We start from the raw sequence: 22,617 nt of genomic DNA, 5'->3' as shown, positions 1-22,617 counted from the left end.
GAGAAGGGAGAGTGTTGACATGTCGTGGGGTTGCTAACCAATGTCATAAAACAATATGTGTACTGACTGTTTAATGAGAAACTATTTGTTCTGTAAACCTTCATCTAAAGTACAATAAAAAAAAAAATCAAAACCTGGGGCCATCACGTGTCATTAATTCTTCCTTTTTTGGTATAAAAAAGAAAGATGAAATATTACTCACCAGACCTCGTGTAGTTCTATTTCCTGCTGCAGTTGACAAGGACCCTGAAACAATAAACTTGTAACAAAAAGAAAAATGAAGATAAAACTTTAAGCAGATATTTGAAGTTATAATTTACCAAAACTTATCCCTAAATTAAATAGAAATTATAAACAGACCAATTATCTTAGAAGAAACATAAAACTTTGTAAATAATTCTCCCCTCCTCAAGAAAGAACAGAGAAATTCTACCAGAGGGAATAATAAGGGAAATTTATCAAGCCCTTCAAATATAGCTAATATCAATGGTATTTAAATATTTCCAGAACATTGAAATACAAAGAAAGCTTCCAAATTCCTAATATGAGTTAACTCTAATATTGATATCAAATTTAAACAAGATATTAAAAAAATAAAAAGGAAGAAACTAAAGAATAATCTCTCTTTTTTCTTCTTCTTCTTCTTTTTGAACATTTTATTGTGGTTTAGATGAAAGTTTACAGATCATATTAGTTTCCCAATCAACAATTTATAAACAGATTTTTTCATATCATTGGCTGCAGTCCTCTCAAGGTGCCAGCGCTCTTCTCACTTTCACCCTGGGTTCCCCATTTCCATGCACCCAGATATTCTGCCTCATCCTTCCTTCTGAACTTTGTTTTTGAGTAAATGCTAACTTTTCAGTCTCCTATATTTAAATGTTTTGAGGAACTCATTCCTCGCTTGTGTTATTGCCATTCTATAGATCTGCCTATTGTTAGGATGAAAGGTGAGCTCCAGGAGTGGTTTGAGTTCCAAGTTTGAAGGGTATCTAGGGGCCATAGTCTCAGGGGTTCCTCCTGTCTCTATCAGACCAGTAAGTCTGGTCTTTTTTTTTTATGCATTCGAATTTTGCTCTACACTTTTCTCTCACTCTGTCCAGGACCCTCAGTTGTGATCCCAATCAGTGGGGTCGGTAGGGTTTCCTGATACATAGAAAATCCCAGAGATTCTACAAGAAAACTGCTGGAAATAATAGATGGACGCAGCAAAGTGTCAGGGTATAAGATCAGCATGCAAAAATCAGTCAGATTCCTCTACACTAACAAAGAAAATTCTGAAAAGGAAATTAAGAAAACGATATCATTTACAATATCACCCCATAATATAGAATATTTAGACATAAACTTAACAAAGGACATAAGAGACTTATACAAAGAAAACTACAAAACACTATTGCAAGAAACCAAAAGAGACCTACATAAATGGAAAAATATACCATGCTCATGAATGGGAAGATTAATACAGTGAAAATGTCAATAATACCCAAAGTAATCTATAGATATAATGCAATTCCAACACAAATTCCAACAATATTCTTTAACGAGATGTAAAAAATAATTACCAACTATATACGGAAAAGAAAGAGGAACCAGATAAGTAAAGCATTACTAAAGAACAACGAAGCAGGAGGACTCACACTTCCCAATCTCAGCACCTACTATAGAGTCACAGTAGTCAAAACAGCATAATAACACTCACATAGACCATTGGAACAGAATAAAGATTCTAGAAGTAAATGCATCAACCTGTGGACAGTTGATCTTCAACAAGAAGTTGAAATGCATTAAATGGAGAACAGATAGTCTTTTTAACAAATGGTGCTGGCAAAACTGGATAACCATTTGCAGAAAAATGAAACAAAATCAATACCTTACACCATACACAAAAACTAACTCAAGATGAATGAAAGATCTAAATCTGACACTTAAAACTATAAAGAACATGGAAAAAAATGGGAGGAAACCTAGGGACCCTAATTTGTGGCATAAATAGACTATCAAACCTAACTAATAATGGAAAAACAACAGGAAATAAACTAGATAACTGAGACCTCCTAAAAATTAAATATTTATGTACATCAAAAGGCTTCTCCAAAAGAGTAAAAGGAGAATATACAGACTGAGTCTCTGTCAGTTTGTCATACTGTGGTGGCTTGCATGTTGCTGTGATGCTGGAAGCTTTTCAAATACCAGCAGGGTCGCCCATGGTGGACAGGTTTCAGTGGAGCTTCCAGAAAAAGACAGACTAGGAAGAAGGATCGGGAAGTCTACTTCTGAAAAAAATCAACCAGTGAAAAACTAATGAGTAGCAGTGGAAGATTGTCTGATATTGTGCTATAAGATGGACTCTTAGGTTGGAAGACACTCAAAATACTACAAGGAAGAGTAGCCTCCTGAAAGTAGAGTCAACAGTAATGACGTGAATGGAGTCAAACTTTCAGAACCTTCATTTGTTAATGTGGCACTACTCCAAATGGCAAGAAACAACTACAAACATTGACTAATAATAAGAACATGGAATCTGTGAAGTGTGAACCTAGGAAAATTGGAAATCATCAAAAATGAAATAGAATGCAGAAAGATTGATATCCTAAGCATTAGTGAACTGAAATGGACTGGTATTGGACATTTTGAATCAGATAATCATATGGTCTTCCCTATCAGGGATGATAAATTGAAGAGGAATGGCATTGCATTCATTATCAAAAAGAATATTTCAAGATCTATCCTGAAGTACAATGCTGTCAGTGATATGAAAATATCCATACGCCTATAAGGAAGACCAGTTAATAAGACTATTATTTCAATTTATGCACCAAACTCTAAGGACAAAGATGAAGAAATTAAAGAGTTTTACCTACTTCTGTAGTCTGAACTAGATCAAATGTGCAATAAAGATGTATTGATAATTACCGGTGACTGGAATGCGAAAGTTGGAAATAAATAAGAAGGATTGGTAGCTGGAAAATATGGCCTTGGTGATAAAAACGATGCCAGAGATCACATGATAGAATTTTGGAAGACCAACGACTTCTTCATCACAAATACCCTTTTTCACCAACATGAACAGAGACTATACATATGGACCTCGCTGGATGGAATACACAGGAAACAAATTGATTATATCTGTAGGAAGATACAATGGAAAAGTTCAATATCATCAGTCAGAACAAGGCCAGGGGCCAACTGAAGAACAGACCATCAATGGCTCATATGCAAGTTCTAGTTGAAGTCAAAGAAAATTAGAACAAGTCCACGAGAGCCAAAGTATGACCTTGAGTATATACCAGTTGAATTTAGAGACCATCATCTCAAGAATAGATTTGACACATTGAACACTAATGACCAAATGCCAGACGAGCTGTGGAATGACATCAAGGACATCATACATGAAGAAAGCAAGAGATCATTAAAAAGACAGGAAAGACAGAAAAGATCAAAATGGATGTCAGAAGAGACTTTGAAACTTCATCTTTAATGTTGACTAACTAAAGTGAATAGAAGAAATGATACAATAAAAGAGCAGACAGAAGATTTCAAAGGGTGGCTGGAGAAGACCAAGTAAAGCATTATAATAAAATCTACAAAGACCTGGAGTTAGAAAACCAAAAAGGAAGAATATGCTCAGCATTTCTCAAGCTGAAAGAACTGAAGAAAAAATTCAAGCCTCGAGTTGCAATAGTGAAGGAATCTATGGGCAAAGATGAAAGAAGAGTGGATGCCTTTGGATTATGGTGTGATGACGAACATTGAATATACCATGGACTACCAGAAGAATGAACAAATCTGTGTTGGAAGAAGTACAGCCAGAAAGCTCATTAGAAGCGAGGATGGTAAAACTTCATCTCACATACTTTGAACACATTACAAGGAGGAACCAGTCCTCAAAAAGACATCATTCTTCGTAGAGTAGAGGGTCAGTGAAAAAGAGAAAGACCCTCAACAATATGGACTGACACACTGGCTGCAGCAGTGGGCTCAAGCATGACAGCAATTGTGAGGATGGCACAGGACTGGGTGGTGTTTCATTCTGTTATACATAGGGTCACGATGAGTCGGAACTAACTCAACAGCACCTAACAGCAACATGGGCAAAATACTGAACTACAAAAGAAGCTTCAAAAGAAGCTGGAAGGAATACACAGAGTCAGTCTACCAAAAAGAATTGATCGATGTTCAATCATTTCAGGAGGTAGCATATGATCAAAAACCAATGTACTGAAGGAAGAAGTCCAAGCTGCACTGAAGACATTAGCAAAAAACAAAGCTCCAGGAATCGACAGAATACCAGTTAAGATGTTTCAACAAGTGGATACAATGCTGTAATTGCTCACTCATCTATGCCAAGAAATTTGGAAGACAGCTACCTGGCCAACTGACTGCAAGAAATCCATATTTATGCCTATTCTAAAGAATGGTGATCCAATGAAATACGGAAATTATTAAACAATATCATTAATATCAAGCACAAGTAAACTTTTGAGGAAGATCATTCAAAAGCATTTGCAGAAGTACATCGATATGTATGATGGTAAAGGTTGTGTTTTAACTTGGCTGGACCATGATTCTCAGTGGTTTGGCAGTGGTATGATGTTGTGATCACTTCTATGATGAGATTTGATATAATGTGATCACCCCCATGCTGGGATCTGCTGTGAGTAACCAATCAGCTGAAAGGTAGTTTCTTTGGGTGGGTGGCCTGTACTGAATATAAGTGGACATTCTGGCAAAGCTCATGGACTTTTGCTCATTCTGGATCCTGCGGCTGGCTCCTGTTCATCTGACCTCTGGTTCTTGGGACTTGAGCTAGCAGCTTACCTGAGGTCTTGCCTGGAGATCTTAGGATTTGTCGATCTTCAATCTTCGCAGCCTGTAAGCAAGAACCCTGCTCTCCAACCTGGCAATCATGGGTTCGCCAGCCCCGAGCAGCTATGTGAATCAGGAGAAGCCTATATCCTGACCTATGGATTTGGGACATTCCTCCCTCTACAACCTCATGAGTCTCTTCCTTGATATAAATCTATATATATATACTTAAATGCTTTACTGATTTTACTTCTCTAGAGAACCCAGCCTAAGATGTTTGGTAACAAGAGTGGTTGTAGAGAAACAAAATTGTATGGATGAATTGTCGAAATTGGTTCTTAAGTCTGGTTAGTCTTAAAGATGTTGATGACTGTGCTTCTGGGAGTAAAGAGGGCACTGTTATCCATGCTGTGAGGGGGCAATACAAATACACAAAATATCACCACTAATAGATAAGACTTGGTGAAAGTGAGGCTCTGGGTGAATATATGTGTGATACCTTTCTACAATTTTGTCATAATGAGTAGTATAAGGAAGCTGATTGGTTGCTCCTACTTTCACTAGACAAACTGGTGAAAGAAAGAGATGAGTTCAGGGCTTCAGAGTCACAGCTCAAGTGCCATATAAATGACCTCAAAGTTTTCAGTTGTGCTTTTAAAGAAAGCCTTATTTCTTGTAGTAACAGGGCTGATATTGCCGAAAACCAAACCCAGAATCTTATTGTAAGAGTAGCTGAACTACAATGCCAACTCAACTGCCAACGTCAAGAGGTGTCTGAAATTAAACTGAGGGCATTGATTGGGAAGAAATGGGATTCTGAACCTTGTGATGGGGACATATGGGCATATAATCAGGAAGCTGGAGACACTGAGCCCCTAAATTCCATTGAATCACGCTTGCCAACAAAATAGCCCTCTCACCCCCATCTGAAGAGATTCCTCCATTTTGCCTACTGAAACACCCTCCCCAGTAAAACCATTAGGTCCTCTACCACCATCTAATGAGATTAACTCAGCTGTGTCTAAAGAGCCTTTGTCTGAGTCATTGTCTGGGGCATTGCCTGAAGCGGATGCTTTACAAGACAATGCTGAATATTCTCAAAACACTTCCCCATCACCAATTTTGGCTTCTAGACTTACAACTAGACATAAGTCCCAGCAAACTCCAAAAGGTGAAGTACAAAATATGACCCAGGAGGAGGTACACTACACTCAAAAATAACTGATTGACTTTTCTAATATGTACAAACAGAAACCTGGGGAATATGTGTGGGAGTGGCTATTAAGAGTGTGGTATAATGGTTCAAGGAACATAAAGATGGGTCAGTCTGAGTTTATTGATATGGGCTCACTAAGCACAGATTCTTCATGCAATGTTGCAGCTCAGGAAGTTGGGAAAGGATCTAATAGTTTATTTGTTTGGGTAACTGATGCATGAATTACACAGTGGCCTGCACTAAATCAAGTTGAAATACCAGAGACTGTCTTGGTGTAATGTAGAAGAATGTATCCAAAAGCTTAGGGAAATTGGCATTCTAGAGTGGATTTATCAGGGTAGACACACCGACCCACATATGGAGTGCCCAGAGGACACACATTTTAACACAACAGTGAGGAACAAATTTGTGAAGGGAGCCCCAACATCCTTGAAGACTGCTGTGATTGCTATTTTATGTAAGTCATATTTGACAGAGGGAATTGCCCTAATTGAATTAAGACACCTAAGAACAATAGGGCTGATTAGAGCCCGGGTGTTAGGGCCAAGCGGCTGCACTCAATCCACAAAGACAAGGTAGGCATGGTTACCATAATGCACAGCTGAGTCAAAGGAGTAATCAGAATAATCTGACTCTTCTGGATTTATGGCATTGGCTTCTTAGTCATGGTGTCCCTAGGGATGAAATAGATAGGAAATCTACTAAATATTTACTTGATCTGTACACGCAGATGAATTCTAGGTCAAGTGAACAGCAATCTAACTCAAATCACCAGAATAGAGAGTCAATGCCCCTCAATCAATTTCCAGACTTGAGCAAATTTAAAGGACCATAACCCCTTGAATGAAGGGGAGGCTGGAACCCCTTGAGGAAGGGCTCCAACATACTGTCAAAAACTTATACTGTTAATCTTTCTCCCAGCCTTCCCCAAAGGCATCTACGGCCTTTTACTAGAGTGACTGTTCATTGGGGAAAAGGAAATAATCAGACTTTTCAGGAATTGCTGGTACTGGCTCTGAACTGACACTAATTCCAGGTGACTCAAAGCATCACTGTTGCCCACCAGTCAGAGTGGGGTCATATGGACGTGAGGTTATTAATGGAGTCTTAGCTCATGTCCAACTCACATTAGGTCTGGTATGGCCTTAAACTCATCCTGTAGTGATTTTCCCAGTTTAGAAGTGCATAATTGGAATAGATACATTCTGCAACTGGCAGAAACACCACAGTGGATCCTTGACAAATGGAATAAGGGATATTATGGTAGGAAAAGCCAAGTGGAAGTCATTAGAACTGCCCCTACTTAGAAAAATAGTAAACCAAAAGCAATATTACATTCCTGGAGGGATTGTGGAGATTACTGCCACCATCAAGGACTTGAAGGATGCAGGGGTGGTAATTCCCACCACATCTCCACTCAAGTTGCCTATTTGGCCTGTGCAAAAACAGATGGATCTTGGAGAATGATAGCGGATCATTGAAAACTTAACTATGTGGTGACTGCAATTGCAGCTACTGTTCTGGATGCGGTTTCATTGCTAGAGCAAATTAATACATCTCTTGGCACCTGATATGCAGCTATTGATCTAGATAATGCCTTTTTTTCCATACCTATTTCAAAGGACCAACAGAAGCAGTTTCCCATGAGCTGGCAAGGCCAGCAATACACCTTCAGTTGCCTACTTCAGAGCTACATAAACTTGCGAGCTGTATGTCATAATTTAGTCTGCAGGGGACTTGATTGCCTTTCCCTTCCACAAGACATCACACTGGTCCATTACACTGATGACATTATGCTGACTGGACCTTGTAAGGAAGAAGTGTCAATGACTCTGGACTTATTGGTAAAAACATTTGTGTGCTAGAGGGTGGGAAATTAATCCCACAAAAATTCAGGCACCTTCCACTTCAGTGAAATTTCTAGGGACCAAGTGGTGTGGAGCATGTTGAGATATTCCTTCTAAACTAAAGGAAAAGTTATTGCATCTGGCTCCTCCCACAACTCAAAAGGAGGCACAACACCTAGTGGGCCTCTTTGGATTTAGGAGGTAACATATTCTTCATTTGAGTGTACTACTCCAGCCTATTTATCAAGTGACTCAAAAAGCTGCTAGTTTTCAGTGGGGCCCAGAACAAGAGAAGGCTCTGCAACAGGTTCAGACTGCTGTGCAAGCTGCTCTGCCACTTCGGCCATATGATCTGGTTGATCCAATGGTACTTGAAATGTCTGTGGCAAATAAAGATGCTGTTTGGAGTCTTTGGCAGTCCCCTAGTGGTGAATCACAGTGCAGACCCTTAGGATTTTGGAGTAAAGCCCTGCCTTCCTCTGCAGATAACTAGTCTCTTTTTGAGAAAAAGCTTTTGGCTTATTACTGGGCCTTAGTACAGACTGAACACTTAACAATGGGCCACCAAGTCACCAGGAGGCCTGAGCAGCCCATCATCAACTGGGTGTTGTCTGACCCACAAAGTCATAAAGTTGGACGTGCACAGCAGCACTCCATCATTAAATGGAAGTGGTATATACTAGATTGGGCCCGAGCAGGAGCTGAAGGCACAAGTAAGTTGCATGAGGAAGTAGCCCAAATGCCCATGGTCTCCACTACTGTCACATTATCTTCCATCTCCCAGTCTGCACTTATGACCTTATGGGGAGTTCCTTAAGATCAGCTGATCGAAGAAGAGAAAACTGCCTGGTTTGCAGATGGTTCTGTGCAATATGCAGTTACCACTCAATAGTGGATATCGGCAACACTATGGCCCCTTTCTGAGGGACAGTGGTGAAGGGAAATTCTCTCAATGGGCAGAACTTCGAGCAGTGCACCTGGTTGTTCACATTGCTTAGAAAGAGAAATGGCCAGATATGCGACTGTATACTGATCCCTTGGCTGTGGCCAATGGTTTGGCTGGATGGCCAGGGACTTGGAAGGAAGATGATTGGAAAATTGGAGACAAGGAGGTATGGGGAGGAGGTATATGGGTAGACCTCTCTGAATGGGCCAAAAAAGTGAAGATATTTGTGTTTCATGTGAATGCTTACCAAAGCGTGACCTCAGCAAAGGAGGATTTTAACAATTGAATGGATAGTATGACACGTTCTGTGGAAACCACTCATCCTCTTTCCACAGCTACTCCACTCATTGCTCAATAGGCTCATGAACAAAGAGGCCACGGTGGCATGAATAGAGCTTACATACGGCTCAGCCACTGCTGAGTGCCCAATCTGCCTGCAGCAGAAACCAACTCTGAGTCCTTGATATGACACCATCCCTTGAGGTGATCAGCCAGCAACTTGGTGGAGAGTTCATTACATTGGACCACTTCCATCATGGAAAAGGCAGCATTTTGTTCTTATTGGAATAGACACTCTGGGTGTGGATTTGCCTTCTCTGTATGCAATGCTTCTGCCAAAGCTACCATCTGTTGACTTACAGAATGCCTTATCCACCGTCATGGTATCCCACACAGCATTGCCCAGGATCAAGGGACTGACTTCACAATAAATGAGGTGTGGCAATGAGCCCATGCTCATGGAATTCACTGGTCTGAGCATGTTCCTCATCACCCTGAAGCAGCTGGCTTGATAGAATGATGGAATGGCCTTCTAAAGACACAATTATGGTACCAGCTAGGTGGCAATACCTTGCAGGGTTGGGGCAATGTTCTCCAGGAGGCTGTATATGCTCTAAACCAGTGCCGAATACATGGGGCTGTTTCTCCCAGAGCTAGAATTCATGGGTCCAAGAATGAAGGGCTTTAAATGGGAGTGGCACCACTAACTGTTACCCCTACTGACCCACTTACAAGATTTTTGCTTCCTGTCCCTGCAATTTTATGCTCTGCGTGTCTAGAGGTCTGAGTTTCAAAGGGAGGAATGCTGTCACCTGGAGACACATCACTGATTCCACTGAACTGGAAGCTACGAATGCCCCCTGGCCACTTTGGGCTCCTATGCTTCTGGATCAACAGGCAAAGAAAGGAGTTACCATACTGGCTGGTGTGATTGATCCTGGTTACCAAGAGGAAATCAGGTTGATATTACATAATGGAGGTAAAAAAGAGTATGTCTGGAATGCAGCAGATCCCTTAGGGTGTCTCTTAGTACTATCATGTCCTCTGATTAAAGTCAATGGAAAACTACAGCAACCCAATTCCAAGATGACTACTAATGGCCTGGATCCTTCATTAATGAAGGTTGGGTCACACTACCAGGCAAAGAACCACGACCAGCTGAGGTGCTTGCTGAGGGCAAAGGAAATACTGAAAGGGTGGTAGAAGAAGGTAGTTCTAAATACCAATTACAACCATGTGACCAGTTTCAGAAATGTGGACTGTAATTGTTATGAGTATTTCTGCTTTGTATGTGAGCATCAAATATTTTTGTTTTCTTCACTTATAAAATATAAGATGTAAACAGAGCTAGTGCAGTTTCAGTTGTATGTGTATTCATTTTATCATGTTAGGTGCAAGTATGAATTTATAATTGTCTTTATTTGGAGATTATGTAAGGTTTAAGACGTGTGCAGGTGCCAAGTTGACAAGGGATGGACCATGATGATTCAGGTTGTGTGTCAACGTGGCTGGGCCATGATTCTCAGTGGTTTGGCAGTCATAAGATGTTGTGATCACTTCCATGATGAAATTTGATATAATGTGATCACCTCCATCATAGGATCTGCTGTGAGTAACCAATCAGTTGAAAGGGAGTGTCCTTGGATGTATGGCCTGCATTGAATATAAGTGGACATTGTGGCAAGGTTTATGGGCTTTTGCTCATTCTGGATCCTGCATCTGGCTCCTGTTCATCCAATCTCCAGTTCTTAGCACCTGAGCTAGCAGCTTACATGTGTCTTGCCTAGCAATCCTTGGATTCCTCAATCTTCGATCTTTGCAGCCTGTGAGCAAAAACCCTGTTCTCTGACCTGCCAGTCTTAGGTTTGCCAGCTCCTGAAGCTACATGAATCAGGAGAAGCCTCTACCCTGACCCATGGACTTGGGGCATTCCAGCCTCTACAACCCTGTAAGCCATTTCCTTGATATAAATCTCTATATATATATACTTATACACTTTCCTGATTCTGTAGAGAACCCAGCCTAAGACAACAAGGTACTGCCAGAAATTCAAGCCAGATTCAGAAGAGGACTTAAATGAGGAATATCATTGCTGATGTCAGATGGATCATGGCTGAAAGCAGAGAATACTAGAAAGATGTTTACCTGTGTATTATTGACTATGCAAAGGCATTTGAATGTGTGGAGCATGACAAATTATGAATAACATTGTGAAGAATGGGAATTCCAGAACACTTAATTATTCTCTTGAGGAACCTGTACATAAACCAAGAGGTGCTCGTTCAAACAGAACAAGGGGATACTGCGTGGTTTCAAGTAGGGAAAGGTAAGCATCAGGGTTGTATCCTTTCACTATACTTATTCAATCTGTAGGCTGAGCAAAATTGTCCATGAAACTGGACTATATGAAGAAGAACGGGTCATCAGGATTGGAGGAAGTCTCATTAACAACCTGCATTATGCAGATGACACAACCTTGCTTACTGAAAGTGAAGAGAATTTGAAACACTAACTGATGAAGATCAAGGATTACAGCCTTCAATATGGGTTACACCTCAACGTAAAGAAAACAAAAATCCTCACAACTAGACCAATAAGCAACATCATGATAAAGACTGAAGTTGTAAAGGATTTTATTTTACTTGGATCCACAATCAACACCCATGGAAGCAGCAGTCAAGAAATCAAAGAGATATTGTATTGGGCAAATCTGCTGCATAAGACCTTTTTAAAATGTTTAACAGCAAAGATGTCACTTTAAGAACTAAGGTTCTCCCAACCACAGCCATGGGGTTTTCAATCACCTCATATGCATGCAAAAGCTAGATAACGAATAAGGAAGCCCGAAGAAAAATTGAGGCCTTTGAATTATGGTGTTGGCGAAGAATATTAAATATATCATGAACTGCTAGAAAAATGAACAAATCTGTCTTGAAAGAAGTACAACCAGTGTCATGGATTGAATTGTGTCTCCCCAAAATATCTGTCAACTTGGCTGGGTCATGATTCCTAGTATTGTATGATTGTGTACCATTTTGTAATCTGGTGTGATTTCTTTATGTGTTGTAAACTCTATCACTGTGATGTAATAAGATGGATTAGCGGCAGTTATACTGATGAGGTCTACAAGATTAGATAGTGTCTTAAGCCAATATCTTACGAGATATAAAAGAGAAAAGCAAGCAGAAAGACATGGGAACCTCATGCTGCCAAGAAAGGAGTGCTAGGAAGAAAGCACATCCTTGGGATCTGAGGTTCCTGCGCTGAGATGCTCCCAGACCTAGGGAACACTAATGCATCACAAGGAACTTCCTCCAGAGCCAATAGAGAAAGAAAGCCCTGGAGCTGATGCCTTGAATTTGGACTCGTAGCCTACTGGACTGTGAGATAATAAACTTCTCTTTGTTAAAGCCATCCACTTGTGGTATTTCTGTTACACCAGCACTAGATGACTAAGACAACCAGAATGCTCCTTTCAGGCAATGATGGTAGGACTTCATCTCACATACTCTGGACATGTTATCAGAAGGGACCATTCCCTGGAGAAGGACATCATGCTTGGTAAAGGAGAGGATCAGTGAAAAAGAGGAAGACCCTCAAAAAGATGGACTGACACAGTGCCTGCAACAATGGGCTGAAGCATAACAATGATTACAAGGATGGTGCAGAACCAGGCAGTGTTTCGCTCTGTTGTACATAGGGTTGAAATGAGTCAGAATCGACTCAATGGCAACTAACAACAACAACAGACTGGGAAAAAATTTTGACGATGACATATCTGACAAGGGGCTAATCTCTAAAGTTTATAGAAAATTTCAAGACCTAACAACAAAAAGACAAAAACCCAATTAAAAAATGTGCAAAAGACATCAACACAATTCACCAAAGAAGACATCAAGATGGCCAACATATACATGAAGAAATGCTCACAATCTTTAGCCATTGGAGAGGTGGAAATCAAAACTACAATGAGATACCATTTTACCCTAACAACAATGGCAGTGATCAAAACAAACAAACAAACAAAAAAAGCATATGCTGGCAAGGCTGTGCGTAGACTGGAACTGCAGGTTGGAATGTAAAATGGTACAACCTCTGAGGAAAACGGTATGGCACTTCCTTAAAAACCTAGAAATAGAAATACCGATATGATTTAGCAATTCCACTTCTAGATATATATCCTAGAGAAACAGAGCCATGACAAGAATAAATATATGCACACCCATGTTCACTGCAGCATTATTCACAATAGCAAAAAGATGGAAACAACATAAGTGCCCATCAACAGATAAATGGATTGACAAAGTATGGTTCATACACACAATGCAATACTATGCAACATTAAAGAACAGTGATGAATCTGCAAAACATCTCACAACATGGATGAATTTGGAAGGCATTACGCTGAGTTAATCACAAAAGGACAAGTATTGTATGAGATTTATTAAAAAATGTCCAGAAAATGTTTACACCCAGAAAGAAATATTCTTTGATGGTTACCAGGATGCGAGGCAGAGGGTGATAAAATCACTAGCTAGATAGTAGACACGTGTTACTTTGGTGAAGGCAAAGACAATACACAAGATGGGCAAAGTTAGCACAACATGAGCAAGGCAAAGAAAGACACTGAGACATACACATAAGTAAAAGAAAACAACAGTAAATAATATTACCTATACAATCTTGCAACAACAGTAAAAACAATAATTTACGATTGCATACATAAGTAGATATGTAAGCTGAACAGATGGGGGAAAGCACATAGGAGTACACCCACGTGCATATATAGGTTTGGGAGTGAATATTTCTACATATGTGTTGCAAATATCTCCGTATATATAATAGAGCACACAGGAGGCATAGTTATGAAAACTTCTAAGCCATAACCAAACTGAGGGGACTGAGGTGCTGGGCTTGAGGGCTAGGGACCATAGTCTCAGGGGACATCTAGCTCAATTGGCATAACATAATCCATAAGGGCAATGTTCTACATTCTATTTTGGCATAACATAATCCATAAGGGCAATGTTCTACATCCTATTTTGGTGAGTGACGACTAGGGTCTTAAAAGCTTGTGAGAGGCTGTTTAAGATACAACTACTGGTCTCTCCCCATAAGGAGCAAAGAAGAGTGAAGAAAACCAAAGACTCAAGGAAACAACTAGTCCAAAGGACTAAAGGTCCACATGAACCACAGTCCCCTCTAGTCTGAGACCAGAAGAACTAGACAGTGCCAGGCTACCACTAAAGACTAACCTCTTTTAAAATATTAATTAGAATTTGTAAATGAAAGAGTAGCAAAGAAAAATTTCAAATTCCTTATTAGATGATTAGAATATACTAGTTCAATTAACTCCAAGAATTGGGTGATTCTTTTCCTTTTGGCTAAAATTGCTAGGGTCAAGTCAATAGACTCCCTGCCTTAGACTATTCAACTGCTTGAGTTTTGAGGTTTGCTTTGACACTTTGGTTTCAAAAGTTTCAAAAATTGTATTTTAATAGCAAAAATGGACCAATCTAATGAAGTAGCTTCATAAAATTTCTTTAACAAATTAATAACACCAAGACATAGAAATGATTAATGTAAACTAAATTACTTTTGGAAAAAAATAGCAGAAAGAATTCTCCTTCATATGAAATGTCATGAATCAGGTATTTCTTCAAATGTACAAATTTTAAATATTGAAATAACATTATAATTTATAAAATTAATAGATTTAAGGAAAAAATTCACAAAATGATGCTATATATGTTGATAAGACATTTAATAAAATTCAATCTACTTATTGATAACATATGAAGAGTTGGATCTTCCATAACATAATATAATATCTCAGTCCAAAAGTCTTTATCATATTTAATGGAAAAACCCTAGAATCCTATCATTAAAGTGACAATCAAGAAAGGATGGCTACTATTATGTAAACTGTTCTGAGTATATTATATTAAACAATACAATTATATTAAAATTTTGAAATAAATGGTTAAAATTAATGTTATTTAAATATGAGTTATGTTAGAAATATCCAAGAATATCAATCAGAAGCTACTATAAAAATAAGAAAATTCAATAAGGAAGATGGGAACAACATTACAAATAGGAAATATATATAAAACCAAAACCAAACCTGATGCCGTGAAGTCCAACTCATAGCAACCCTATATGACAGAGTAGAACTGCCCCATAAGGTTTCCAAGGAGCACCTGGTGGATTAGAACTCCCGACCTTTTCGTTAGCAGCAGAGGTTTTTAACCACTACACCACCAGGGTTTCCATAAATTATATATACGTATTATAAATATGTGTGTGCTTGTGTGTTCATGTGTCTCTGTATGTGTGTACGTCTGAAGACAGGACTGAATAAAAGTACCTCATTTACCGTAGCAAAAAAAAATTATACAGTATTTTAGATGAAAAAACTTAAGAAGAAATGTAGAATATCATGTATATAAAACTAAAAGAAAACTTGAACAAATAGACTAACATGGGAATATTTTGATGGGATTCTGATAACAGCTGTACTGGAAACTAAAGGGACCAGAAGAGAAATTTTTCATTGGCTCTTGGTATTGGTATTTGTACCTTGTAAGGGAGAGAAAGAAGGCACTTTACAGGTAGGATTTGGAAATAAGGTTGAAGAAGGAATAACTGAAACTAGCAGAAGAAATATTCCATGAAGCAAGCAAAAGCAGGATACTTATAATGTTAATTTTAATAGGGATATTCTCATTTATACTCTCAATTTTCAGACAACATTTTTGTGTGGTTTTTCTGGGGGGGGACCTTTTTAAATTTTCTTAAATTTTAATTTTAGTTATTTTTTTAACTTAATTTTAATTATAGTTCTTATTAAACTTATGAAACAAAACTGATCTAAAAGTCTCATTGTTAACCTAAACCATTTGTTAAGATTTGGTAGTCATTGGATCAGACATTATAAACTGCAAAACAGCCACCTTCCTTCCTCTTCCCTGCTAACAAAACCATCATTTTGTTTAGTACCCCATGAACTTCAAGACAGACTGAACCCTCCCCAGGTGCAGAGGTGAGTCATGATTAGTCTAAATCATTAATGGCAAATCTATCCCCATTGCCCATAGTTGGTTTGGGAATATGCCTGTAAAACATTTTTGAACACTGAACTAAGTCAAGAAGTCTATAATGGTCTGCCAGGAGTCCTTGATGAGGTCTTGCATTACTAATCAAGGACCAACCAGGAAGTCACTTGCCACTGACCTTCTCACTTTGAAATAATCAATACTTTCAATATTTAAGCCATTCTGGGTTGCGTCTTTGATTACATGCTGCTGTAAAATATTGTAACTGATATATATTAAATATTTAATTTGTCTAGCTTTTAGTATGTTTATATTATTATGACCAGTATAAATATGAAAAAAAATGAATCAGAGAGAGGTTGGATATATTTCTCAAGGTTATAGAACTACAAAGTAGATAGAGTTAGGATACTGTCTCCCATTATTTAGAAGGCACTCTACTCACCATCACTGACCCCCACACTGGGTACCCAGGGTATACTGAAATGGGATTTAGTACACTAAATGGCAAAGAGACACACATCATTATTATTCCCAAGCTGAAGTTCATCAAACCAATCAGGATCTGGACAACCTAGAAATGAAGACAAAAGTAAAAACCAATTATCCACCACAGAAATGGTGCCCAAGCCACCCTTTCTCCAATCACTGAGTTACCCTTCTTCTCAATCTTTTGAAATAGTTAAATGTGGTTCTTGACATTCTCGTGTCTCCTTTTTTTCTCCATATAAACCAAAAAACCCAAACTCTTTGCCATCAAGTTAACCCTACAGGACAGGGTAGAACTGCCTCATAGGATTTTCAAAGACAGGCTGGTGGATTCAAACTGTCAACACTTTGGTCAGCACAAGGCTCTTAAACACTGCAACACCAGGGCAGAACTGTGAATATAGCAACTTACAAAAATGATCTTTTGGGATATCTATCTTTGCCCCAGGTATTTTAAACTAAAAAAAAATGACTGCTCCAGGACCTGCTCAGACACTATACTGGTACTCAGGATGTTACTCCTATGACAACTGTTGCTCTCCTTTATCACATGCCCAGACAGGGGAGACACAAGAGTTAGAAGAAAGTCTTCTAGCAAGGATAAGTGACCTTAAGGAAAGACAGCTCATATACGGGAAGAAGGAAAAGACCAAATATGATATTTTCTTGTGGTCTGGAACCTGAGGCCATGACTGTGATGACAGAGGTCAAAACTTATAGGGGCATTTGAGTACAGTTGCCTCATGGCACTCAAAAGGATTCAAAGTGTCCACAATGACTTTGTCCCAGTGTTTGGAAGCCAGAGCTACAGATATACTTTTATATTCACTGTCCTTCCACTAGCATTAACCTTTCTTTCTTTACACCCTTCATTCCTGTTAGGAAAATCCACCTAAGACTCCAGAGGGGAAATGCAGAGAGATTATAAGAGTTTTCATCATCCACAGAGTAGAACTGGCTGAGAAAATGACCTAGAGAGAGATACTAACAATAATAGGCAGCCATCATGTCTCAGGAAGGCCTGTGGAGGGGACACCAGCTAGTCCACACACAGCCTTTTCTTTTGCTGTTCTTCCATGTGGAAGTTAAATATATTTCTCATCGACGAACACATGGATTAGAAGCATGATATAACAGAGTATTTTGCCTTTTTTTTTTCAATTGATAGGGCCTGAACATCAAATACCACTGTCCTGAAGATCAGTTGACGTGATATGAGGCTTGTAGGAGAGAGTGTTTGTCATTAGGTCTGATCAGTTTTGAGTTTACAACATCATTGGTCTTCTCCCAGATCTGCACCTGACTTACCCCAAGGACCTTGGGTTCCCCCTTCAAGAATTTCTCTGGCATCCCTTTCCACATGTATGAGTGTAGAGTAGCAGGCTTTCCCATCTGGGGTACACCAGGCCCAGCCCCTGGTGTGGTCTGTTGCAGTTCCTGCAGGGTTGTCATGGCAGCAGAAAAGGTGCTACAATAAGAAACATAATTCAGAACAAGGTCCAGGAGATGACAGGAGAGCGGCACTTTGAGGCAGGTTCCTCTATAAGACAATCTCTGGTCTGCATTCCTTCACTAAATTAAAAATTTGTTAGGACATTTCACAAAATGTTAAAGAGGGAATTCATTTCCAACATCCCTGATTTGCTCTTGTTTTGGGGAGTGAGGAAGGAGGGGATTATATGATCAGTAAAGCATGATATTCATTTTGCTGTGTGGACAGTGGTTAAGTCTTTCTTTTGCAATTTGTTTCAAAGATTTTTCAAAACAGTCAGGGGTGTCGTCTGCTTCCTGCTTGCATGGAATAAGCTAAACACAACTAGGCAAAGCCAGACCAGGGAGCTCTCCTTTTTCTCTTGCAGTCTCTGCTCTGATGAAAAGCCGGTTAGTAAAGTAGGTAACTGTACATTTGACTCAAAGGGCCGAGTAGAATAACCCCATAGGGTTTCCAACACTATAAAGCTTTAAGGAAGCTGACTGCCACATCTTTCTCCCATGGAGCAGCTTGTGGGTTCAAATCGTCAGCCTTTCGGTTAGCAGCCAAGTGCTTAACCACTTGTGCCCAGGGCTCCTGACAATAGTGTTTCCCTCATTAATCCTCCAATGGCATTTCACTGCTCTTAGCATAAGGTTAAAATCTTTAAGGTGGTTGAGAGAAGAAACTCCGCTACTTATCCCACATCTATTACCCTAAACTTACCTTGAATCTCTCTCCTTTTTATTTTCAAAGCCCAAATAGACTTGACTTATTTCAGTTCTTCCAAATCAGCAATCTCTTTCCTATACTGAGGCATTTGCACTGGTTGAACCTATTGCTAGAAATGTTCTACCCCTTCCATGGTTGCCCTGCAACAAAAACCCACCTCAGCATTTGGTCCTTCTCATTCACTGGCATTATTACATACGCTCTGCCTTCTCTCAGACACAACTCCCCACCTCCTCAACTTCTCACAAATGGCTTAATCTATGACGATGACAGTGGTTTAAGCAATCTGTTACTTCTCTCTGAGACCCTAGAAGCCAAAATTGTTATATATGAACTTATTACTCTCTAATGTAAAGGAACCACTACGTTCTACTCTCAGACATAGCTTCAGACCAAAGATTTAGGAATTGTAAGGCCTGTCTTATCAAATACCCCTAGTGGTCTTTTTCTATATTTGGTGTCTCTCCAGTAAGACTTTGAACTTCCCCCAGGACAGAGATATTATATCCAATGTTTGCTTCAAAGTAGCTCTATGGTCTTGCTATATTTCTGGGGTAATATTGGTCAGATTCTCATCACTCAGTGCTAGTGCTCTGTTTACCCAAGGATCTCTGACCTTGAGTTCATATAACTGCCTAGGAAACCCTAAAAGGCAGTCCTACTCCGTCATATAGGGTCTCTATGAGTCAGAATCAACTCAACAGAACACAAAAACAACAACCTTCACACCACGATACATATGTGGTCTCCATGAATCAGAGTGACTTGACAGCAGCTAATAACAAATCCATTACACCACAGAAATCGATATGATAATTACCTAGGCAGGTAAATTCCGAAAGGACCAAAATTTGTGTTTACTCTTCAGGGATCAACTTCCGTATATTCAACTACCAAGGACACCAAAACAGTAGAGAATATTGGATGGATATGAGGGACATTTCTTCCAGATTAGGAAATAATCTGAATACTAGTCTTGTCACACTTTCTGTGACAGCTATCATGCTATTCACAGCTAGTGTTTTTCCCCCGGAACAGAGGTCGGAAAACTAAAACATCCCTTGCTCTTCTTCTAATAGTTCCAAAATACTTGCAGTTCACCACTGCCAACATCCTTTTGCTTCTTCATTTTTATATCATCATTCCCCTCATGGGTCATAATTGCCAAAGAATCATCATGAGGAGTATTGTCCAAAGATCCAGCTTCTCCTTCTTTGGAAATTTATAAAATAAAGGTCCATATGGAAGCTTGAATCTCCGTGGTTTTTGGACATCGATGATTGTGATGTAGAAACAGTGACCTAGGACACTTTTTCCTGGGGTAGGAAAAGGTCCAGACAGGAATCAAGAAGTCTGGGTTCCCTGATACCAAAACCAGGCAAAAACACCATACACAAAAAAAGAAAATTACAGACCAATATCTTTCATGAATATAGACGCAAAAATTCTCAACAAAATTCCAGCCAATAAAATTCAGCATCGTATCAAAAAAATAATACACCATGACCAGGTAGAATTCATACCAGGTATTCAAGGATGGTTCAACATTAGAAAATCAATCAACTTAACACACCACATAAATAAAATAAAGGCAAACATCACATGATCATCTCAAACGATCCAGAAAAGGCATTAAACAAAGTCTAACACCAATTCCTGATAAAGACTCTCAATAAAATAGGTACAAAAGGGAAATTACTCAACATAAGGATGGGTATCTATGCAAAACCAACAGCCAGCATCATTCTAAATGGAGAGAAGCTGAAAACATTCCCCTTGAGAACAGGAACAAGACAAGGATGCCCTTTATCATCACTCCTATTTAACATTGTGCTGGAAGTCCTAGCCAGAGCAATAAGGCAAGAAAAAGACATAAAGGGCATCCAAGTTGGTAATGAAGAAATAAAACTGTCCCTATCTGCAGATAATATGATACTATATATGGAAAACCCAAAAGACTCCACAAGAAAACTACTGGAACTAATAGAAAGATTCAGTAGAGTAGCAGGATACAAGATAAACACACAAAAATCAGTTGGATTCCTATACACCAACAAAGAGAACAACAAAAAGGAAATCAGAAAAGCAATACTGTTTATAACAGCCTGCAAAAAAATAAAATAAAATGCTTAGGAATAAATCTAACTAGGGATGTAAAAACATATACAAAGAAAACTACAAAACACTAATGCAAGAAACCCAAAGGGATCTACATAAATGGGAAAACATACCATGCTCATGGAAAGGTAGACTCAACGTTGTGAAAATGACAATTGTACCCAAAGCAATCTACAAACACAATGCGATCCTGACCCAAATACCAACAATATTCTTTAAATAGATGGAAAAAATAATCATTAACTTTATATAGAAAGGGAAGAGGCCTCGGATAAGTAAAGCATTATTGAAGAAGAAGAATAAAGTAGGAAGACTCACACTGCCTGACCTCAGAACCTACTATACAGCTTGGTTGTGAAAACAGCCTGGTACTGGTACAATAACAGAATTGACCAATGGAACAGAATTGAGAACCCAGAAGTAAATATATCGACCTACAGTCACCTGATCTTCGAGAAGGACCCAAAGTCCATCAAATGGGGAACAGACAGTCTTTTTAACAAATGATGCTGGCAAAATCGGATGTCCATCTGCAAAAAAATGAGACAAGACCCATACCTCACACCATACATAAAAAAATAATTCAAAATGGATCAAAGACCTAAGTCTAAAACCAAAAACTATAAAAGTCACAGAAGAAAAAATTGGATCAACACTAGAGACCCTAATACATGGCAGTAACAGGATACAAACCAAACTAATAACATACAATCTCCAGAAGATAACTGGGATCTTCTAAAAATTAAACACTTACGCTCATCAAAAGATTTCACTAGAAATGTAAAAAGAGAACCTACAGACTGGGAAAAAAAATTTGGCTATTACAAAGCCAACAAAGGTCTAATCTCTAAAATCTACAGTAAAATCCAACACCTCTACCACAAAAAGACAAATAATCCAATTAAAAAAAGGGCAAAGGAAATGATCAAACATTTCACCAAAGAAGACACTCAAGCGGCTAACACACGTGAGGAAATACTCTGGATCACTAGCCACTGGGGAAATGCAAATCAAAGCCACAATGAGATACCTTCTCACACTGGCATTACTGGCACGAATCAAAAAAACAGAAAACAAGAAATGCTGGAGAGGCTGTGGGCAGACTGGAACTCATGCACTGCAGGTGGGAAAGAAAAATGGTACAACCATTATGGAAAATGATATGGTGCTTCCTAAGAGAGCTAAAAATAGAAATACCATATGCTCCAGCAATCCTACTCCTAGGAATACATCCTAGAGAAATAAGAACCATCACACGCATAGACATATGCACACTCATGTTCATTGCAGCTTTGTTCATAATAGCAACAAGATGGAAACAACCTAGATGCCCATCAACAGATGAATGGATAAACAAATTATGGTATATTCACACAATGGAATACTACTCAATGATAAACGACATTGATGAACCTGAGAAGCATCTCACAACGTGGATGAATCTGGAGGGCATTATGCTGAGTGAAATAAGTCAATCACAAAAGGACAAACATTGTATGAGACCACTACTATAAAAACTCATGAAAAGGTTTACATACAAAAAGAAACAATCTTTCAGACTTGCGGGCAACAGAGCACTATAGTCAGAAGCATCATGCCATTCCTCCTCAGCAAAGATCAGAAAAACTAATTCAAACAGAGTCACACATTAA

The 22,617-nt window shown here is 39.0% G+C and overlaps 1 protein-coding gene across 1 annotated transcript in view; it reads right to left on the bottom strand.

Annotated features, from left to right (window-relative positions):
• LOC101341538 (membrane-spanning 4-domains subfamily A member 4A-like) overlaps positions 1-16,695 on the bottom strand; it is a 26,477-nt gene extending 9,782 nt beyond the window's left edge. The window contains exons 1-2 of the mRNA XM_023743190.1: positions 16,601-16,695; positions 203-259 (exon numbers count right to left, since the gene is read on the bottom strand). Of these exons, the coding sequence (XP_023598958.1) occupies positions 203-259; positions 16,601-16,681 (138 nt within the window). The 5' untranslated portion in view covers positions 16,682-16,695. The remainder of the gene's footprint in view (positions 1-202; positions 260-16,600) is intronic.
• Between the last annotated feature and the right edge of the window lie 5,922 nt (positions 16,696-22,617).

This window comes from Trichechus manatus, unplaced genomic scaffold, assembly GCF_000243295.1.
Source record: "Trichechus manatus latirostris isolate Lorelei unplaced genomic scaffold, TriManLat1.0 scaffold00240, whole genome shotgun sequence".
NCBI lineage: Eukaryota > Metazoa > Chordata > Mammalia > Sirenia > Trichechidae > Trichechus > Trichechus manatus.
Note: the sequence above shows the minus strand (reverse complement) of the source record. Positions and strands in the feature narration are given on the sequence as shown.